Consider the following 22,649-nt stretch of genomic DNA (forward strand, 5'->3'; position numbering starts at 1 on the left):
CCCCAAAGGGGAGCCGCTGGGCGACACCGCCAGCGGCCCCAGCCCTAGGGGGGCTCCCGGGGCCGCGCTCCACTTGCACCGCCCAGTCCGGCACGGCCGGCGCACCCGGTGGGTGCACTTAGGCCCCCCCGGCCACCGGTCACAGTCCCCTGCCCACAATGGCTTCCCAGAAAATGGCACTTCCTTTTCCTTCTGCGCTTCTTCGGGTCCGCTCGTCAGCGAGAGAGGATAGGGGGAGGGGGGTATACGCCGAAAGGGGAGAGGGGGGTATACGCCGAAAGGGGAGAGGAGGGTAGTCGTTTGACGCCGAAGCCGCTATGACGACCGGCACCACCAGGCCACACTGGTCAAAGTAGGTCAGAGGTCGTCGTCGTGAAACACCTCCGGAAAAGAGGGACGGGGCTGAGAGGTCAGGGGAATGGGGGGTTTGCGTTTACCGAGCGGCTGCTGCCTCTCTTTTCGTCCCCGAACACCCCCTGGGAAATGGTCGAGCGAGGCGGGAAGGGGTAGCGTGCGGGGGGCCAACACGCACGACACGGGGGCCACACCCTGACAGCGTCGCCGGGGGACGGACGCCGCCGGGCTGCGGGGTCGGCGAGGAGGGAGGGAGGGGTGGCGGCGGGGGCCGAGGGGGAGCGCCCGGTGTATACAAGGCAAGGCGGAGGGTGTTGTCGTCCCCGCTAATTCCATTGCGGCGCGACTCTTGTGTGACGCGACGTCGCGGAGCTCTGCAGGAGGGGTTGGCAAAGTGGATAAGACTCCACCCACCTCGCCGGCGGCGTCACGCTGGCCGAGCACCATGTAAAAGCACGAGGGAGACTGACGCTGTCGTAAGACTCGGTCGGTCGGTCCCACCCTCGGTCCTCCTGCAGCTCGGCCCCACCTGCCGCCCTTCCTGCCACAGCGAGGCAACAGGGTGGGTCGAGGCGGGGAGCGGCGGGGGTTGTTGGGCCGGGAAGGGCTTTTAACAAGATTAGCTCGCGCGCCTCCTCGCGACCGCGGGCCTGGTCTCCTCGGTGGACGGCTTTTCTCCATACCACCGTGCCTATCTCGCGGATTCCCCGCAACGAAAGTGGCATCACAATCATCCGAAACGAGGGGCGCGAGTCCGAGGCGAGTCACATCCGCCTCCCGCAAGAGAAAACAACGCAATAATGATAAATGAAATCATGTGACACGCGCAGCTGCAGCTGGAAAATTCGCCAGAACCGGTGACGACGACGTGGTCGTCGGCCGCTGCTGCCGCTGCTGCTGCTGGCGGCCCACGCCCGGCCCGCGGCCCACGCGGTGCGGCGGCCGGGCGCGACCCGCGATAGCGCGAAATAAGAAAGAACCCCCCACGCGGGCCCTGGCGGCCTCACTGGCAGGATCCTTGCGGTCCTGTGAGCCCGGCCGGGCCGCGGCCAAGCCGGGCGATAACGCGTGCGGCGCGAAGGGGTTCGAAGGCCACGGCCGCGTCGCGGGGGGTGACGGTGACGTGACGGTGACACACGGACGGCGGGCGGCCCGGAGGGGAAGCCCCTCGAGTGCAGGCAGGGGAGTGTATCAAATGTCCACACGACGACACCAGTGTCGAAGGGAAACGGGGTCAGCACACCGCCGCAGCCGATCCCACGCCGCCGTGTTTGAACCCCCCTCGCGGGCTGAAGGTCAACGACAGCAGGGGGTGCGGGGCGGAGCCGGGCCGCGGGTCGACGTCCATCAGGCGTCGCTTTGCCTCACCGACGCGCCGGTCGACCGCGGTCTCTTGGAGCAACAAGAAAATCCAGTCGTTGTCGCACGTCCTGCGCGGTGCTCCTGCGGCGGCCTGCAGCAGCGGACGGCGAGGAATGCCCCCCGGCCTGACCACTGCGGCGACGCGCTGTAATTGTCGGGCCTAGGTCCGCCGCGTGTGTATGTATGTACCTCCCGGCGGCGGCGGCGGCGGCATCGGCAGGATGCACGACGGGATTCCAAAATAAACACGCCGACCGGTCGGTCGGTCGGACGCGGACGGTCAGCATCAGGCTGTTTAGCGCGCAAAGCGCGGTACAAACAAACCCGTCTCGTCTCGCCTTCTCGTCGGACCCGCGGTGGACCTCCCACCGCGCGCCGCCGCGCCGTGCAACAAGAACATTTTGAAGCAAAACAAAAACGATCTGCAACTGCACAGTAGAAAAGACGAAGGCGAGGCAATGCATTTCAAATTGAGCTTTCCCCCCTGTGCTATTTTTTTTAATACTTCCGTCTTCCGCTGAGGAGAAGATCAGCTAGCGGCTAGCGCCCCCCCCCCCTTTCCCTTTCCCCTCCCCAGACCTTTCTCCCGAGCGGGCGACACAAAGAGTGCAAGGAAGATGGCGATCATCGTAGCGGGTGGGAGAGGAGGAGGAGAAGGAAGCCGCGACTCAGGCGGCGGGGCGGCGCGGGGCGGTCGAGCCGGTCGCCGTGGGAGTGAGAGCTTTACTACAAGGTGAAGGGTACGGATGAAGGGGGCGGGGGGAAAGGGAAGAGGTTCCCTGGCAACAAGTGTCAAATGTATGCAGGCTCTGAGACTACTGTCCGGTCCCGGTCCGGGCACACGGAACGGGGCGGCGGCGGCCAGGCGCGGCACCGGCACCGCTATACACGCAGCGAGCGGGACGGACGAACCCTCTGCTGAGATTGCCGGCCTCGTAGGCGCAGGCCGAGAGGTGTTCCGGGCCCATTGTCAGCACCGTGCTTCCCTCTATCGACGATCAGCCGCGCCACGCCACGCCACGCCGCGGGTGCGCGCGCACGCCCCACAAAGCAGGCGGACGTCCTGAGCAACGGGGCCCTGCTCCTCGGCCGACGGCGCCGCGACGACAGCGGGGCGTGGCGGCCATTGACAGTTCCCTTTCCTCTCGGCACTGCTCGGCACCCGGTGGTGGTGGGTGGAAGACAGGACGAAGGACCGCCGTGTCGGGCAGGTCCAGGGCGAGCCGACGGTGCCCCCCGACCATGCAGCCGCTAAGCCCCAGCGGCCGTGCGGGGCCACGACACCGCCTCCGCTGTTCCAAGCCCAAGGGGAGCCGGCCGCGACGCGACGCTATCAGGGTGGCGACTGGCTGCTCGGCTCCCGGTGGCACATAATAAGCCCCCCAGCTGCAGGTGGTCCGAGTGGTGCAGCTGCAGCGGCCGCGGCGGCCCAGCCCCGCGGTGAAAGCGCGGTGGTGCGCGCGAGGCGCCGCCGTCTGGCCAGAGCGCGCGCTGCATCAGCTGGACACCGCTGACTGGTGGGGCGTGGCGGAGCGCGGTGGGCCTCCAGCGCGAGCGGCTGGGGACGTGCGCGACGTGCGAGGCGGCCATCGGCCAACGCACCTCGCGGCCGCGCGTGATGCCCTGAGGTGTCATGAGCCCTTTAAACGCCCCACCGCGGCCCTCGGGGTATCTTATCGTGCCGATATGTAGGGCGCGCGAGGGCGCGGGAGCGGCGCAAACACGTCCCACTGTACTATTTTGGGTCGGGCGAATACGTAAGCAGCCGCCAGATTAGCAAGAGGTTCTTCCCTCCGCGAGGGGCTCGAAAGCAGCGCCGCCCCTTTAAGCAAGCCGCGCACACAGAAAGCAGGGCACGGAAAGAAATTTTGTTCCTGGCCCTTCAAATGAAAAGGCTTGCCGGTGGTGCGTGACAGGTGCAGCAGGGAGCGAAAAATACTCGCGTCGTTATCGGTCATCGACGACAGACCGCACCGCGATCTTCCTCCCCCCGGGGCCCGCGGCCCGCGGCAGGCGGCACGGAGACATCGCGGGGCTGTTCCCCTCCCCATCGCCCCTCTCGGCGGCGGCACGTCGCCCGTCGCCGCGGAGGCAACCCAAAACATGGCGTCAGCAGACGGGGAAATATAGCGTGACAAAGGTGGGGCCGTGCGTTACGAGAGACTGACATCAGTCGGGGCGCCGCCGTGCGTGGCGCCGCCGCCGCGCCGTCACTGCAGCGCATCATCGTGCACCCCGACGTCACGGAGACGAGGCGACCCCCGGCATCACGTCGTCGGCGTCGAGCCGCTCGCTAACACGGGGGGGATCAATGGCCGGGTCGTCGCCGTCGGCAACGCCACGGACACGAACACCCTGTGTTCCGGGACGCCCTTTAGGGTGCGTCCTTTTGTGTACCTGGGACATCCTGGTCAGGGAACGTCGCGCCTCACGACGCTGTTGACACGGGCGCGGCTCCGCCCCGGCTGGCTGGCCCTCAGGCGGCGGCCTGACACACACCAACACTCACTCGCTGCGGCACTGTCCAAACAATCCACACGACACGGCACTCGACTGGAATCCAAAGAGCGCGGCGGCGGCGGCGCCTCGCGGGGGTCGTGGCGCGGAGAGGTGGGGGCGGCCCGGGGGGCGGACGCACTCCAACGTGACGCGACGGGGCGGGGCGGCGCGGAGAGCTCTGCCCGTGGTACCGGCCAACGCGCGACTGACGCTGCGGGCCGCGGGCCCCTCCGCGCCGCGGCTCGCTGCCCCCGCGCGCCCGCCCTCCCCGCCGCCGCCCAGGCCCGGAGTGGCACCCCCTCCCCCCCCCTTCCCTATCTCTCTCCAGCGGAGCGGCCTAGCAGCGCCCACGGGTCACCAACCAGCACGTCACCCAGAGCGTCGCCCGTGTCCTCTCCTCCAGCACCGGGACCGGGACGCGCGCCCGCGGCCCGCTGCACGAGAGGCAGTACTTAGCAGAGCGAACGGCGCTACAGAGTGGCGGGGCGTCCAGGCGCCACCGCCGGCCTTCGGGGGCGGCATGAGGCGAAGAGAAGGGCCCGCGAGCGCGCGAGTCCAAGCCTTCTGCAAGATTGCTCTCAACAAAGTTTGTCGAGTTCCCCTCGCCGAGCTGCGCTGCGCTCGCCCTACTCGCGACGAGACGCACGTGACTCGAAGGGCCTCGCGGGGGGCGGGGCTGCGCTGGGCTGGGCTGCGCGGCTCCCTCGGGTGCCGTCACTCCATTAGCACGGGGCCCTCTGAGGGTCGCGCCGCGCGCCTTTAGGCCCCTCACAGCGCGCACCAAAAATAAAAGGAAAAGCAATGCGCGCCGAGCCCCGCGCAACGCCACGGCCCATTAAAACATGCATCGCGCGGCACGCGCCCCTCCCATACCAGACGTCAAACACACACACCAAAAAAATGGACGGGGGAAGGAGGGGACGGGGCGCAACGCATTACATCTGAGCCCTTCATATGGGCCGAATGCGACGGCAGAAAAAAGAACTACTGTCTCGGGGGCGGGGAGCGCGTGTGTGAGAACGTGCACGTGTGCACGAGCGGGCGAGGTTCGCGGGGAGGCATGGCCCATCTGCTACTGCTATTCCTGGAGCTCGCCATACGCCCCTTCACTCACAGCTCCCCCCGCCTCCTTGAGGTAGGTCATACTACTACCTCGATGCTGAGCAGACGCGCCGCCCTAAGCATCGGTTGGAGGCCAAGACGGAACGACCGCTACGTTACGCTCTCCTCTTGCCCGTGTGCCTCTCTCTCTCCGGTCACAGCGCCAGTCACGGCACCGTCACGCCGGCCGTCACACCTGTGCCGGACACCTGTCCTTGTCCAGCCACCGCCGCGCCGGCTCGGCAGGGGCAAGACCCAAGCAGCGGCGGCGGCGCCCAGAACAGCCTACTGGATGAGTTGAGTAGCAGCGGGGCGGGGCGGGGCAACCGTTACCGGTTACCCACCGGCGGATGAAGAGGCGAGCCTGCCGGAGGGCAGCAGGCAGGGTGCGGCGTGGCGTGGCGTGGCGTGGCGGGGTGTGGCGAGGTGAGGCGAGGCGCGTCAGGTACTACTCTGGCTGGTACCCGCGACGCGACGTGGCGTAGCGTGGCGGGCGGGACGGGCGGGCCGGATGGTCGCCGCTCCTCCAGCCGGCTCCGCCCGGCCGCAGCCATGGGCTCCGGAGATCCATGCCCGAGGGAGACGACCACGCTGCTCGGGGCTGCTCGAGTACCACGGGTGCCTCGTCGGGTACGTCGGGTACCCCGGGTGCGTGCGGGCCGTGAGGCCGCATGGCTGCGCTCGGCCGCCTCGCCGCGCCGCGCCCGCCGCCCGCCGCAAGGCGCCACGCCCCACGCTCACTGCCTCGACTGACTCACCCGCCGTGTCACCCGTGCATGAGATTCGCGAGAATACCTCTCCGACCTCTCCTCTCAACTCACGTGCCCTCACATACACGCCTCTGCCGTTACTTGGGTCCAGTACCTTTACATGCGGGCATGACCCAGGGCAGGTAACCAAAAGCTCCCTTACCAGCACCACATGCAGGCACCTGCCTGATATGAACCACCTCAGACACTGATGATGAATTTTAGTCATATCTTGGTTTTCGGTTGGGCTTAAAAGAGCGCTTGTTTATTAAATAGAAGCTAAAAACCAAACTAAAACGTACGCTTGATTTAATTAGATGTCACCGTAAATTACACAAATTGTTTTTCTGTTTCGGAAAGAAAACATGAGCGATTGACAGCTAATAGACTGTTATACACAAAATTTCAGATATATGACCGACAATATGATCTTTAATACAGCTGTATTCACATGTAGGTCAATAAATACTCAATGTTTGTAAGGTTCCCTTAACAGTAAAGAATGTAAATTGAGATGGAGTAAAAATTGGATAAACAAAGCAAATCAGTAGTTATTAAAATATGAAATGGAGGTGACATGATTGATCCAGGATGCAGGTGTACATTAATAATTGCACCAAACAACATCTCACAAAACAGGTCAATTTTAAAATTTTAGGAAAATTTCACGATCAGTAAACTAGGTAATTTGGAGAAGGCAAAAATATCCAATTCAAGGAGAACAAGGACGATGAAAAGTAACCCAATCACAAAAATATTGAAGACATGTAAACATGGAGATAATAAACATCTTGAACTGTCACCCAAGTGAGGTACAAACAACCTCATATAGACGCGATTCTGAGAGACAGCACATTACCTAAGAAGTTCATCATGAATACAAAAAGCCGGTTAACAGAAAAATCTCTTTAAAACACACAACAAATTTGCAATAAACCCAAAACAACATACGTATAGGCTCGGCAGCCCAGCCCTTCGATGTGTATAGGTTATGGTAGAGTCATGTTTTATCATATTTTGACTCTTCCTTCACACACTGCTGACGAATTGATATGCCAGTATATAATGTACACTATAACTCACCTCTGAACAAAGTTATCCGTAAATCCAAGAGGTAATCACCATCACACGGATCAAAATATCGTCGTTTATTTACAAGCACTGGGTTGGGCCACTGTTGCAGCGTTGCCACACTCTCCAACGACGCAGCGCAGCAGAAAGTAGTTCCGTGCTGTCGGCCGGGAGCCATATCATTGGATGGGAATTTTAAGTTTTTGTTTTTCAGGCCCCGTTCCTTCGTTTTTTAAATGAAGCCATTTCACATTAGAGTGCCACTATACTGTTCTTAACCAATATTTCTCCACTCAAAAGAAAAATTATGGCACATCACCGCTTAAATTCCGCACTACTTTCGGCGGATGCTCACCTGTCACATTCCCCCGTCCTCCCCTCACGATCATGATGTCATGCACTTTGGAATCCACTCATGTGCACTATTGCCCTAGTTTAGAATAGTCTTCCAGATTGAAAATTGGTCAGTCACCTCAATAGTAATAACAAAAATCTTTGCTGTACATAATTTGTGTGTACCATGAATTTAGTACTAACAGGTGGCAATCTCTCAATACTCTAACTACATTGGTGAATGAAAATTGTGTTCGGGGGCATGTGAATTTGAGATTTGAGCCAATTGAACTAAATACCATAATTACATTATGTAGATGGAGTGTTTATTGTAGAACATGATAATATTACACGGATGTTAGTAAAGTAAGTTTTTCATTAAGTTGGAGCTGTGTTTTCACGAGCTGTGACAATGTCATCACCATCAGCAGATCCTGAAAAAAAAATTGCAACAAATATTAATTTTTAAAACATCATAAGAAACATAAATTTTTGAAAAATCATAACAAATATTAATTTTTTAAAAATCACAAGATCATAAAGTTAGAGGAAGAGAAACAGGAAGAAAATAAGAATGTCATAGGTAGTCACAACATGAGTGAGGAAAATTACCTTGATATTAGAGTTGAACATTTTGTCAAACTCTTCAGGAGACATCTTCGGGACAGAGTTGATCATGTCTGTTAAGGCTCGACCAACAGAGTTGTCAGGTACTGCTTTCCCAGCAAGGACATCTTCCACATAGGCCAGGACAGTGTCAAGAAGACCAGAAAGTTTATTTGTTGCCTCTGCAATTCTTGCCAAGTCCATCATAGGCTCAACTGTGTCCTTGTGTGATAATGCAGTTTTGCTAGCCAGTTGAACTGAAAACAGAAACAGTCAAAAATATTATAAATAATTTAAATGAAGAACCAAAATTTCCGCAATGAAACTACTTAGTATGGTGTAATCAAAACAAACATCAAAAGGAGACTTACTTCCCACAACTTCTGGTTCATAGCAGATAACATCAACAGAAATTGGTGTGAACATACAGCCAACCTTGCCTCCAGGAACACCAATAGGCACGCTGTCACAAGAAAAAGTTTTGATAGATTACAATACATACTAAAACGGAAAATAATGCAAATAACATCAGACAAAGTTTCAAAGCAGTAACTTACTTCAAATAGGCTTTGACGCCCATCCTTTCACCTTGAAGAGTTGTATCCAAAGTTAAATGAATAGGATTAGCACATTCACGGGAATAGAAATCGTGAATTGCTGAAGAATGGGATGTCACCTCATGACCGGTGGCCCACCATCCCACAATATTTTCTTGAGGATTAACTTGTTTGTTGAACTCAAACATTTCCTTCGCGTACACAATTTCTGCCTCAACCTGTAAAAAAAAGTCAACAGTATAAAGCACATGGATTACTATTACAGAAGAAATTTAAATTTAAGAAAATTATCATGATACATACAGTTTCTTCATATTCTTTGTGAGGTACACAGAAGCAGTTTGTGACTTCGACAACACCTTTCTCAACAGACCCTGATGAAATCAACAGAAAATTAATTTATGTTAGAAATAAAAGGGGAACGTCAACTTCATCCCTAATGAGAATGGACTTGGCTATGGACTCTCAATTTGACACTTCACTCCAGAATATTACGACAAAAAATAGATTAAACAATAGTATGTTTCCAAAAAGGTCCATAAAAATAAAACCACCTTAAATGGACATCATTGACATTCAGGATTCTACAACCCTAGTTGAGCTGGCACAAACCAACCATTGGTCAACCTAACCTATATTTAAAAACATAACCCTCACGACCGGTGTACAATGGACAATGGTGACATCAAGTTCGCGATCGTGACATGCACAAGAGCGAATTGTTGATTAATTTTTGAAGGGAGTTTAAAAAGAATGGAAGCGGTACGCATGAACCTTGTGGCTAAAGGGCCCATGTGCGGTGTCGGTAACATCTGTATTTGTCATAGGCTCTTGAACAACGTTGCTGATACCTTAAACTTACCTAGAAGGGTTCCAATAACACGATGGGCATCTGCATTTCTTCTCTCATACGCATCAACAATTTGAAATAATACTACGGGGTGAACTTTCACAGACAGGTTGTACGCCATGTTTGCGGCTTAATTGTGGAAGAATTGCAAGAAGTGGCCAAAGGCAAGGCAATGCAAAGAAAATGGCGGACGGACCTCGTTCGAGTAGTACTGATTCCGAGGCTAACTAGTATGAGAACATTTCGTGATGGGACGACGAAGGAAAATACTGATTTATGGAAGAATACAAACCCTATTACGACGGTCTGATTCCTGTCAGTTCTTAGAATATGCTGTGACTAGTACAGTGATCATCGTCTTCCTACTCTTCGATCAATGACGAGTTTAACTCTGATTTTTTTTCTTTAGCCTCTACCCGTTTCAGCTTGGGTTCGCCTATCAATGTGAATAGCACCAGTGCAGTTTGACAGTTGTCAACATCAACAGACACTGAATTAATCCAAGTCCTCATAATGTCATCAATATCTAGTCATCATGATGCAAAACCGAAACATGAGTAAGTTTCCTGATAATAGTTTCTGAAAAATGTTTGCCGACCCACCTGTCTTTTTATTTTAAGCACAACATAAAGGCGTTCATAGATTCCTAACCCATTCATTCCACTTGGTCTGCTAAAAATGTATCTGCACATGAAGCGACAGTGATTTTGCTTTACAGAGTCATTCATGAGAATAATTTATCATGTTTCTTTTTCCTATTGAAGCCTCAAAATTGCTTTACACGCCATAGTTTGTCATGAAAGCAAACTACGAGGTGACATAACTATAGGGGCACATACAATTGTACATCCTAGAGCGACTATCATTGCTGAAGCAGGACCCATAATTATTGGGGAATCAAACATAATTGAAGAACAGGCTCATATAATCAATCGGTAAGGAAATAAATTAGCTCTTGATCTATGAAATAAAACCAACAGTATAATTATTAATCCCAAATGTACTTTAGTTTGCCGCCAGGAGCTGATCCTTCGTCACAAATTGTTATGGAAATAGGCAATGGGAATGTTTTTGAAGTGGACTGTCTGTTTGAATCCACAAAAATGGGGGACCAGAATGTATTGGAAGTGAAATGTAAGTACTCTTATTTTTCCGTTTCACTTGCTGTCTTTCTTTCTTTAGGTTTAATTTTTTAATTTTGGAATGATTTTTTGAATTAGCTCATGTTGGACGAGAGGTGGAAATCAAAAGTGGATGTATTATAGGTGCAGCGTGTAAGCTTACAGGAAAAGAAGTTTTACCTGAAAACACAGTTGTCTATGGCAGGAACTGTGCCAGAAGAATTGCTATGGACAAACCACCAGTAAGTAGGGCAGCTGTACATCATCAAACTTTCTGATTTTTTTTTACAGTTTAACAAAGTCTTTTTTTTAAAAATTATTCTTTTTTGCAGATTCAAACTCTTCAAATTGAATTCTTAACTAAAACTTTAGTAAACTATCACCACTTGAAGAAACCTCGCAGTGCCAACTCCTGAACTTGATAAGATATTGTATTTTTATTGTATTTGTTAAAACTGTTTTCCTTTATTGGAACTATTTATATGATGTTGAAGTTGCTCCTAAATTTAAGGATAATTGGTTCATGTATAATAAGTATTTTGTAATTTAACTTTATTAATTTTTTATATATAAAGTTAGATGATCACATCTAAATAGCTATCACTTTCACACATACAATTTATTTCCACGAGGCTGAAAGTGTCAAAATTCACGCATTATGTACATTTGATCTTGCTGACCAATAAACTGATAACCTTCTCTATGGGCTACTATTAAACCCTGCAGGCTGCTCCAGCTGTTATAAAAACTCACTCCACAAACATGTTGCACAAATAGACGAAGAATCAGTCTTCGAAATGTCTCTAAAGAAGACTTAACAATTGATAACACAGAACACATCTTCAATGAATCTCTAGTATCACAACTTGCACCTCTTACAGCAACATTTGATTCAAAAGTCGACTATTCATTATGAAAGAAAGTAAAGCCATCAACTGCTTGTCATGGAATTCAACATGATGAATGTCTTACAAAAATAGGGTTTTAAAATCATATCTTGAAGAAGACTGGTGTACCTTCTCTTTTCTTCTTTCAGACATTACATCAGAAATATCTTCATTAAAAGTGAGTTCCGTATTGCCCCCATAGCAGATGTGAGCGTATTATTTTTGCAGATGATGTGATTGCACAGCATTATTTGCAATCCATACACCACAGGGGTAGATGCAGGAAAGCATTTGTCCAACAATTCCTTGCTTTGCCACATAAAATCCATACTTGCTGGTGTAAGGAGAATGGATGCAAGAAAATGACCATTCTCTATTTGCAATCAGCCAAAATTTAAGCAACAAATCAATAAGGGTTAACAATGGACAGAAGAACTCTCATGTGTGCATGACCAGTTGACACAACCACATTTTCATGCTGAGTATTAGGTATGTGCACATTACTACTAATTTATTACAAGTAAAAAACAACTCATTTGCTGTTTCTTATTTTATAAAAAGTAAGCAGATTTACATGGAGTGATTGCAAGAAGGTCGTGCTGCAAAATCTAATGGCATAGTAACTTGAATCTTATACAAGGAGGGAAAAAAGAATCTCTGACTGAGGTTTCCATCAGCTGAGCTGATTTCCAGCACACAAAAAAGGACAAACAAAACTGAGAAGGTCTCTCACTCCAACACAAAAGCTTTGGTGGACATAAAGGATTCAAAAATATTTTGAGACCTTTGCTTTGCCTTATCTTTCAGACTAACAGTAATTAGTAAGTGTTCGACTTCGCCACAGAGGTAGCAAATAAGACGTCTTTGAAAACATTCTGGTTGTGACAACATTGACTCATGATCTTATATGGTCACAGAAAACTAGATTAATAAAACATAATAAATAATCTTTACAAAAAAAGAACAAATATTTCCTCAGACAACAAAATTTGAAGTGAAATCAATCAATCAACTCTGCTAAAATTTTCACTTGACCACATCTTTGACAATTCACAACTCTTACAGCCCACATACCATGCAGGTCAGGTATATGAAGAAAATTTGTCTGACATCCTATATCTGAGACACATAATAAATTTCATCACAACTAAAACAGTGTATTCACACGGGACCTTTTTCCTCAGGTGTCATGGAGAGGATGAACAGAAAATCATAAGGTATATGGACACAACATGCCATCACAGATAGTTTGGTGGTGCCAGTGCGACTTAACAAATACAAAAACACATGAGCCCCATCAATTAACTCAAGTATTCCATTACTTTTCCCACAAGTCCAATTATTTCACTTAAGCGCCCAGTTAAAGATGGAATATTGAAAAAGCAGAATTAAGGTGAAAGATGTAAGCATATGGCTAAGACTATAATTTGGTCTCATAATGTAACAGGTACAGCACTAAATACCAGTGGTGTAATTAATTATAGCTCACTAAATTAAATATGGGATAAAAAATGTTATGGCCTAAAAAAGCACTTTATTATTCATATTCTCTTACCTCACATACAAATATCCTTAAAAGTAAAAATTTGCAAATACTAGAAAAATGGTACTTTCATTTATTAAAAAAGCTCCTACGAATGCTGTCAATTGTCATCGGGCAACATAAACCAATACTCTAACTGTATAAAATGTAACAAAAAATCTAATATGTTTACGATCACATAAGTGAAGAGTCCTACATAGCAAATTCGTGCAAAAAAGTTTCTGGAAGCGGAATTCTGCTTTGTTAAACAGCTGTACCAGCTTCATTAAGTCAGGCATGTTGAAAGGATAAGAGGAACATAAATATTGGAAGCATCATATGTAAGAGATAAAATAGACTGAAAAAAAATTGTCAGAATAAAAACTTATGGAACAACACACTAAACTCAAGAAAGGGGACTTTCATCTAAGATTGACAAAGTAATTTACAAAAAAGAAAAGAAAAATGGTAGATTTTGAAAAGCCTACAAGCAATTTGGAAGACAAACGATACTAATTAGTACCCCATGGCAGTAAATACTCCACTTTCAACTGAGAAGAAATTAACTAGAGAAAAAACTACAGCTTTCCAATTTATTTCTAATGCTTGGCTAGGACTCTTTAAACAGATACAAAGAAAACCTTACAAAATTATTGCTAATAAATTTTTTGTGATGTCGACCTTTTATTGGGGGGGGGGGGGGGGGGGGAAGCATTCTAAATGATTACACCACTGGGTTATCACATTTTTGTGTAGTGCTCGAACATTCTTAACCTTAGTCAATCTGACATTTGAGAATTAAAAAGCATACATATGAAATTTGTTGCAGGCAATGATGCCTGGAAACAACCAAGGAAGCTACATGGACCATGGACTTTCAAACTTCTTACTCTTAAGTACACTGACAATAAAACTTAAAATCTTTTGGAATAATTGCTGGTTTAAGAGAAACAAAAAGAAAAATTAGAAGGCATAAGACTGGAATAAATTTTGATTTGTTCTTAGGAGAGAATCATTTTTTTCCAAATAAAATCTGTTTGTTATGAGTAAGTGGAAGATTCCAGGTCAATTGCAAAGGTTCCAAAAATAAAAATGAACTAAGGCAGCTGTAGATAGAAAACATGTACTCAGCTTGCAAGGCACCCTGGTTGTACTCAGGCATGGCATTATGCAATATGTGATTCCACAGCATACTCTCACACACAACCAAAAAACTTACCAGAATAGTTATTGCAAACAGGGATGTTACATTAACATTATGCACATTCAGGACAAATTCCTGATTCAGACTTAAAATTTTAAAGAACTTTGTAGAATGTTTTCTACAAAAATTAAAAATTGCTCTTGTCTTATCGAAGTTTTTCTCAAACATTCGAATGTCATATTGAAGATGCCATAACACATCACAGCACTATGTAAAAGTGAAGGACAAAGCCAGACAAGACAAGACATCAACATTTGGCATGGCACTGCACCATATAAATACAAAAATGCTTGAAGGCGCAGCGCTGTTATTCTGAATGGACACTTAGCGCAGCGCTTGAGCAGACCCTATGAAACCATGTGGTACCAGGCACTACCATTTGAATTTGAGGACCCCTCTCCACTGTTTCCTGAAAGCATAGATACAAAATTTTTGAATAAATTTATTAAAATAAGACAAAGGATCCTAAAATTAGAAAATACTTAAAGAAAGTTACCATTTAAATTACCAGTAGAATTACAATTATTACGATATTTCTCTGCTGGACCCCATATTCTAACGGTGAAGTCATCTGAGACAGAGGCCAGCATTGAATGATATACAGGATTCCAAGCCACACAGTTGACGGTTCGAGTGTGACCAGCAAGCACAGCAATAGGCTTTTCTCTTTTGACATGCCAGACATATACTCTATTATCTAGAAGAAATAAATACAATCATGATTAACACTAACTAAACAACAACACATTGATTTTTCCACACCCACAACAAGAACATTACCTTCACTTCCACTAGCAACAAAGTTCTGGTTTACACCACCAAAGCAACTATGAATAGTAAAGTGACCCTGAGTAACACCTTGGAATTTTCGAACAAGGCATTTGTCCTGCAAATCCCACAGATGAACTCCTTGAGTTGCTACATTAAGAAGTGCCAGTTTATCAGCTGAATTGACACTAAATGCCATGACTGGGTGATCCTCCTGCAAACTAAAAACAGAGAAAATACTTGTTCAAGTTACTGAAGGAATTTAGGATAAGGTAAGGTAATTTAAAATTAATATAAGGAACCTACACATTGTAGTCAGTTAGATCATCAAAATTATAAGCTCGGACACGATGATGAGTGTCGGCTGCCAGAACAGTCTTCCCATCACTGCGACACCACAGACTGTTGACTCGAACACCTTCCCATGAATCCAAAACGTTCCCTTCCAAGTCCTAAAATAACAAGGATAAGATATTAAAACGTTTGATGGGTTTCACAAAAACATACACTTTTAAAGATATTTGAATACTAGATTATATTACTTACACATTGGTAAAACTGGCCACGAATGCCACCAGTCACAAATTTGTTCCCATCACGATGCCAGGAACAAGAAGTGAGGGAGTCCTCAGGGGAATGAGAAACTTTTACTCTTAGTTCCTCAGAGTCAATATTCCATATCCAGAGTTCTGGACAATCCTCAGGACCACAAGCAATTAGATGTGAGCTATCTGGAGACCAGGAGAGGTAAGCAACTCCATATGAGTGTCCTTCTAAAGTTTTCCGATGTGTGCAGGTCAAAGTTTCCTGAAATAGACAATGTAATTCAACATAAAAAAAAAAAGGATAGATAAATGAACTAGAAAAAAATTATCAATGTTTGAAAGTTACTAACAGGATCAACATCCCAGATAATGACAGATGTATCTTTGGAGCCTGTAGCCAGTTTAAGGCCATCTGGAGAAAAGCGGCAGAACCACACTTCATCACAATGATCATTAAGGACTTGTGTTGTCTCACAAGGAAACTGTTCACTGTAAAGCAAAGAGAATCCATAAAATATATACATACACACATAGATAGTACTCTTTCAAAAAGAAAAAAAAACTCTTTGTCATGGACAACAAACCTAGAACAATGGTGATCAGAGAGAAGAGACACATAGTCAGCAGACCCTTCACATTTTGCATTATGATATGGACAATTTTGTTTTTGAAGAGTGACTGCTTGATCGAGCAGAGAGTATAACCTGAAAGGGAAAAAAAAAATAACAGTGAAGGTTAAAGAAAAAAAATCTTTGTCTTTCCACAATTCAGACATCAGAAAAGTGCTCATCAAACCTTCGTGGCGGTAACATGATGGATGGTGGAAGGAAGGACTGTAATTTATCCATGAGTTGAGTGCGTGATTTAATGCCTTTTCCTTCCCAACCTGCTCTCTTCTGCAGTTCCTCACCACCACTGCACATCATATAGCTGTAACAAAATGTTTAAAATGACAATAAAGCTGTTTTTCCACGCAAAAGCCTGCAGCTAGAGAGAAACACATTTATTGTGTACCTGCTCAATTGATGAACTCTTGTTGTGTTGTGCCCAAGTGGTGTTAATTCATTTCGCAGAACATGAAGAGCATCAAAAGCACGACTATCCTCCAAATATTCCAAATATTTTTGTTCCAGCAACAGGAACTTCATTTCCACCAAGCTTTGAGATGTACCCTCCAGCAATGACTTCAGTTCATTTAGGTCGTTGTCAGCCTAAAAGCAAAACACAAAATTAAAGGTTGAAGCACATAGAAAAATTTGACAGCAGTTTTCACAGCAAATAGAGGACTTTATCATAATTAAAAGAACAGGTAGATTGGCCGGGAACATTACAATATCTCATTCTCCTGAGCTGTGGTTGTTTGAGAGCAGACTGATTAAGCATGAACAAATGAGGTTTTTTAAAGTTCAAGGCCAATCTATCAGCTCCTTCTTAAAGTTGGAGCAGCCTATTAAAGTAGGAAAATGTTCAGTTTGTGCAACCTTAACCCAGTCTCCATCCATCACATGTTGTCGAAACTTTGCTGCAGCAGGGTGATCAAGACGGCAACCAGACTCTTGCATTAGTAGTTCAGCGGTGCGACTGAAATTTGAAGACAACAATTATCATTTTACATGAAAGAACCTTTCATACAAATAATTCACATGGAAGTAACTAGGTACAAGTGTACATGGGAAATTGAAAGAAATAAAATGTCAATTATTCCATCTACTTTTAAAATATGATACTTAGGACAGCCTGAAGTGATATATATTAAAATAACAACATGCAAAATCTCCAAGCAAATTTGATAAGAACAAATAAAGGAAATGTCAATCAATGATTAATAGCAGACATTGTAGAAAGACCTAAGGTTAAGTTCATTGCCCTCTCAGAGCACAAATAGATGATTTGCAAAAATTAAAAGAACCTACAACAATAAAATGAGCTGTTACATCCAATTTTGTCAGATGACCATTTACTTAAGCTTATCTGAGAGCCATGAAAGATATTAAAGACAATGGTGTAGTGATTCATCACAATGCAAACAGAAGTTTTTGAAATGCTGCAAAGTTTTCTGATAGGGCTTAAAACAGGAAAACGCTTAATTAATACAAGATGGTCAGGAAAGAGTAGTGAATATTATTTTTACTCGAGTTATTGTCTGGTATACCCTGACCTCTTATCTGGTCACTCATCTGACAAGTCAATTTTACAAATGAGAAAGATTTCAAATAACCATTTTATAAAGTTCTGTCAGAGGTTTAAATAGAATAAAAGCGAGTCCTTCAGAATTTAAAAGAGTGCTCGCATCATTGGGCGTCCAAGTAGGGGATAAACAAATGCAGAGATTAGCACTGCAATTCTGCAAGCAGAAGAACTTGCATCCTTAAGAAGCAAGGTTATGTGTTCGGGGAAAATGAAATAGGTCGTACTTTAATCCAACCGTCTTGAGGTGTTGGCCAATGAGTCTCACAATATCTTGATTAGTTCTGTCCATTATCTTGGCTTGCACTTCCTCCCCGTCTGGAGAGGAAGTGCCATTATGTTCAGAACAGCCATTTGAGGCAGGTTGCTGCTGCTGCATGTTGGCTTCCACAATTCTGGACTTCTTCCTTGGTGGAGGCGCAAGTCCTCCTTCTTCGGGGTCCCCGTTCGAGGCCAGGCTTGCTAAGAAGTCGCCGTGGTTCAATCTGTTTTCACTACAACCCGATATTTTGATTGCGTGAGCCAAGGGCACAGCTCACTCTCCCACAATCAATCGACAACACAGCTGTTCCTGGCAATGTTTGGGATACTCGACTCACGGCCAACCAAAAGCAAGCCGTTCTCTCCCCCTTCGGCCCATAGGCCAGCCACTGCAGCAGCCAATGGGAGGCTCGGGGAGAATCGACCCTACGCGAGTCTATTCGCGTAAAAATCGTAGAGCTGCTACACAAATAGGGTGCGCCAGCGTCGCTGGCTGCAGTGTTGCCGTCGGAGACGGGGGAAGTCTGGAGACACGGGGCAGCGGTGCATGCTGGGATGGCTGGAGCAAGTTGCCGCCATACGTTCGAAGCTGGACGCCCGACGCACCATCCACCTTCAAAACGACCTGCGCAACGATGCGCAACCCTCTTCACTGACAGGATGACTCGCGGGTAGGCGCAGAGAGCGCAGAGCACAGCGGCAGCGTGCCAAGCTGTCCTTATGATAGCTGTCCGCACCGGGCTGGGGTGTGAGGTCGTGGCTGGTCGTGGCATAGGGGAGGGAGGTGGAGAGGTGGCTCGCACGCGCCGAGAAAGGTGCATCGCAAGCAGAGCGCTCTTTTTATTTTGTTTTGTTGTTTGGCGGCGATATCCCTCGCCTCGCCGTATCGTGGCGTTGTAGCGCGCGCCCTAGGCACGCGGGCACGCCTACGCAGTTGTGTTGTTGTCGAGCGGAAAGGAGGAGAGGTGAGGGGGGGGGGATGTGGCAGTGGGTAGAGCATGAAGAGGAGGAGAGGAGGGACTGCGCAGCCTGATGGGTTGCCTAGCACCGAGGGCGATCAGTGACGCGGTGAGGTGGGTGTGGGTAGTAGTACCCGACTTTCTGAACACGCGCGGGCAGCCGAGCGCCGCCGCGGTAGGCCACCCAACGCGCACCTCAGCCACACCTGCCGCGCTCTATCGCAACGGTACGAGCTTCGCGGGAAACGGATCCGATTTTTGAACCGCCCGTTTGGCGTTCATCATCGCGAGGGGTCTGTGCCGCGGTTGCTGCGCTGGCGGCGCGGCAGGCCGGTGTGCTGCTCGGGTGCGCTCGTCGGCGACGGCCTCGTCATTAGCCCGGACGCTCTAACACGACCTCCCGGGGGCCGCCCGGGGCCACCTCACCTGTGCCGGCAGAGGGGAAGGGGTGAGGGAGGGGGCGGTTCTGATCCACCCCGTCTCCGCCGCCGTGTACTCTCCATCCTCCTCACGCATAGCGTAACGCAGTAATACGCGTTTCACGACTTTGAATCGAGAGACTTCCCAAAGGTTTTCGTACAGAGCCCCCAGCAGCCACTGGGCTACTCATTAGGATGGTGCCTGTGCCCCGGCACGTCCCACGCAAGGCCCTGGCGTGTCACTCCCTCCGCCTGCCACAGCCGTGTCCGCCGTCCCAAATCCATCCACTCCCCATTTCTGCCCCCGTGCTGCAGCACCTCGTGCAGCACACACACAGACGGCGCCATCTACCTGCGGGGCGCGAGGCGTGCCTCCAGGTGCACCTGCTAAATATTCATACCGCGCTCGGTCCCGTGTCGCCCCGAAGTGTTGTTCTGATCGGCCTCCCGACACCCCCGGCCCCGGCCCCCACCCCCTATACCCAATAAGTTTAGCATTTACATCATCATCTCGTAAAATTTCCATCCGTTTGACGCGGCCCACCCGGGCCGGTGTCGTACTCTCTCGCACCACCGCCCCTCGCAGTATCCCCAACGAGCCTCTGTCCGACTGCCCGACTTGGCGCCTCTGTTCCCATACGGTGCGTGGGAACTGGAAGAGGAAGGTGAAAAACGCTTATAAATTCGTAAACTAAGAAAAACGTTAATTTTTTCTTTTCTTTTTACAACAACCATACCCTTTTTAGTTTTCCTCTTTTGTGTTTACCCTTACATTGGGACACTTTTCTTTTACTTTTTTTTTGACACTCATGAATGTTGCATAATGTTGGGAAAAACGAATCTTAGGAGGAAAAACAACGAGACAATCTCAGTGGCATCTTGATTTTTCGAGACGAGTGGCGTGACGGTCCCACTGCTGGTAGGTGCGGTGAGGTGGAGGTAAGGACCCATCCTCCGTCGGATTTTACAATGTTTGCCGCCTTATCCGACGTCGTCCTTCATTAAACAGAGCGTCACGCGGCCCCCGCGAGCGCCGCGGGCGGAGACACCTTCTGTGCCTCTTTCTGAATCTCATCACTCCAGAGCATTCTGAGAATTAAAAATACAATTTTAAATTACCAAGTACCGAGTGTATCGGGCAAAACGAAAGCTGCAGTGTTGAGGGATTGCTGACCTCGTCCGCCCGTAAGGGGCCATGGGGGTCCCTGCGCCCCAAAGCGCACCTAAGAGGGAGTGCAATTCCGCAACACTGCAGAGGCCGCTCTGATACACTTAGTACAGAGTGTGACCCCTACATCCTCTGGTCATACTACAGGGTGGCCCACAGACCCCTTCCGTTATTTTGCTTATACTGTACCGCATGCAGGCGTGCGGGCGGGCTTGCCTACCGTCGCTCACGCCGCCGCGCCTTATGGCCCTGTTCTAGTATGCAACCCGCCCGCACGCCTGCATCCGGTACAGTGTAAGCAAAGTAAAGGAAGGGGCTCTGTGCAGGCGCCAGGGAGGCGCGAAGTGTGGGGTTGCCTATCGTCGCTAACCGCAAGCTTCACGGACCTCTGGGCCTGGCGCGCTCTTGGGGCCCCCAGCGAGTAGGCGACCCGCGTGCACGCGTGCGTGGCTGTACAGTATCGCCAGGGGTCTGTGGTGACCACCCCGACGGGCAGAGTGTGCCGCCCCTTTTTCACGAGTGACATGGCAGGAAAGCAAAGAGAGAAACCATCTTACGGCGCGGGTGCTCAACGCTGGACACAACTACTACCAGTAGGCAGCCCCTCCTCTCCTCGTTTTGCTGGTTATACTGTACCGCATGCAGGCGTGCGGGCGGGTTGCACAGCACACTCGCACGGGGCCACAAGGCACAGTAGCAAGACTCGTAGACACAAATAACTAAACTAAACTAAACTAAACTAAACTAAACTAAACTAAACTAAACTAAACTAAACTCAACTCAACTCAACTCAACTCAACTCAACTAAACTAAACTAAACTAAACTAAACTAAACTAAACTAAACTAAACTAAACTTAACTAAACTAAACTAAACTAAACTAAACTAAACTAAACTAAACTAAACTAAACTAAACTAAAGCCCGCACGCATGCATGCTGTAAAGTGTTACTGGAAAAAGTATACGGCTTCGAACATCCACTCCACCCTGTACTTCGACGCGCTGGGTTGTGCGCGCCTCCAACGGGAGGCCGTGGCGTGGCACGGCGTGGCGTCGCGACGCGTCGCGTCAACGGGAGCCGCTTGAAGGCATTAATGCGTCCCCATGGAGCCCCATTCCCATTAGTGCCCTCGCGGACGCCCCGTGCACAAGTTACGTCACTTCGGGAAAAGGGCGGGAGGGGGGGAGGGGGCAACAAGGGGTATAATATCCATGTAGGAATATGTACAGGGAGGTGGGGGAGGATAGGGGGGAAGGGACCAACCGTTTGCGGGAAGTAGGATGTGTAGCAGGACAGTAGGCTTGTAACGAGCTCTTGTGTGGCCCTGCCCTGCGCCCGGCGTGGCCCGGCCCGGCCCAGCCACCTGTTTCTACAGCGGCACGCGGGGGCCACGGGGGTGGTGCGTATGTGTGAACCCCGGCGGCCCCTCCCAGGCCATGCACGTGCGCGCGGGGCAGGACCGGTAGCACGACACCCGAGCAAACGGTTGAGAACCTCTCGTGATTCACTTTCAGTACTTCTCGATAAATTTGAACGGGCCTCGGACTCGCGCGGAGGTTGTGATTATGAGGCGTCGACACTTTTGTGCCGTCATTATTCGCAAAACGTTTCTGCGGTGAATCAGACATACGTGGTGAAAGGATTGCTTTGACCGATAACTTTGATGACAACCTCCTCCCCCGTTTCCTCTCGCAAAAGACTCTGGCGGCATCGGCAGGTATGCATCGGCAGTCGGCCGCGTCAGTCAAAATTAAAAACATTCCAGGGGAAATCAATATAATTTGCCTCGTGCATTCTTGCAGCACATGTAACCTGCAGAAGGCCATATGAGCGCGCTCTCCAGGGCGCCGCAGGGCCGCCGCCGCCGCCGCGGTGCTTACGGCCCGCGTCACCCTCGGGATGACGTTTATGCCCGTTGGGCAACGACTGCCCCGCACTGTGCCGTTGTCACTGGCGGCCGCCGCCAATCGTGGCGCCTCTCTGTCCTCGCGCCTCCAAGTCGCGCCTGGAAGCGCATCAGAAGGAGGAGGAGGGGGGGTGAGGGGTGGACGGTGCTCCAGGGGTGCGCTACCGCGTCGCGACGAAGCTAATGCGCGGTTTGAGAACAGTGCACGCTACTAGCACTC

The 22,649-nt window shown here is 49.3% G+C and overlaps 4 protein-coding genes across 7 annotated transcripts in view; 1 reads left to right on the forward strand and 3 right to left on the reverse strand.

Annotated features, from left to right (window-relative positions):
- Window positions 1–7,294, reverse strand: part of LOC113218181 (band 4.1-like protein 3) — a 34,424-nt gene extending 27,130 nt beyond the window's left edge. For 3 of the 4 annotated variants that reach the window (XM_026438435.2, XM_026438442.2, XM_026438416.2), the window contains exon 1: window positions 7,149–7,294. The gene's annotated coding sequence lies outside the window, so the exon portion shown is untranslated. Of the gene's footprint in view, window positions 1–4,113; window positions 4,415–7,148 lie in introns of those variants that run through there. The other variant, XM_026438427.2, reaches the window with a different exon arrangement.
- Window positions 7,295–7,773: 479 nt separating this feature from the next.
- Window positions 7,774–9,661, reverse strand: LOC113218125 (eukaryotic translation initiation factor 3 subunit F). Its single transcript, XM_052264120.1, has 6 exons — window positions 9,495–9,661; window positions 8,936–9,006; window positions 8,633–8,850; window positions 8,447–8,538; window positions 8,082–8,332; window positions 7,774–7,903 (listed from the first exon to the last, which is right to left on the reverse strand). The coding sequence occupies exons 1-6, from the start codon at window positions 9,601–9,603 to the stop codon at window positions 7,817–7,819; spliced, it is 828 nt and encodes a 275-aa protein (XP_052120080.1). The 5' UTR covers window positions 9,604–9,661; the 3' UTR covers window positions 7,774–7,816.
- A 271-nt stretch (window positions 9,662–9,932) lies between these two features.
- LOC113218203 (dynactin subunit 6) lies at window positions 9,933–11,302 on the forward strand. The gene is made up of 5 exons (XM_026438454.2): window positions 9,933–10,039; window positions 10,247–10,417; window positions 10,492–10,616; window positions 10,703–10,845; window positions 10,936–11,302. The coding sequence occupies exons 1-5, from the start codon at window positions 9,996–9,998 to the stop codon at window positions 11,017–11,019; spliced, it is 567 nt and encodes a 188-aa protein (XP_026294239.1). The 5' UTR covers window positions 9,933–9,995; the 3' UTR covers window positions 11,020–11,302.
- LOC113218215 (WD repeat-containing protein 26) lies at window positions 11,139–18,701 on the reverse strand. The gene is made up of 11 exons (XM_026438474.2): window positions 17,944–18,701; window positions 17,011–17,110; window positions 16,544–16,740; window positions 16,325–16,459; window positions 16,114–16,233; window positions 15,880–16,018; window positions 15,531–15,791; window positions 15,291–15,436; window positions 14,997–15,205; window positions 14,713–14,913; window positions 11,139–14,625 (listed from the first exon to the last, which is right to left on the reverse strand). The coding sequence occupies exons 1-11, from the start codon at window positions 18,093–18,095 to the stop codon at window positions 14,564–14,566; spliced, it is 1,722 nt and encodes a 573-aa protein (XP_026294259.1). The 5' UTR covers window positions 18,096–18,701; the 3' UTR covers window positions 11,139–14,563.
- Window positions 18,702–22,649: the final 3,948 nt, after the last annotated feature.

This window comes from Frankliniella occidentalis, unplaced genomic scaffold (genome assembly GCF_000697945.3).
Source record: "Frankliniella occidentalis isolate FOCC.00 unplaced genomic scaffold, Focc_3.1 Scaffold16, whole genome shotgun sequence".
Classification (NCBI taxonomy): Eukaryota; Metazoa; Arthropoda; class Insecta; order Thysanoptera; family Thripidae; genus Frankliniella; species Frankliniella occidentalis.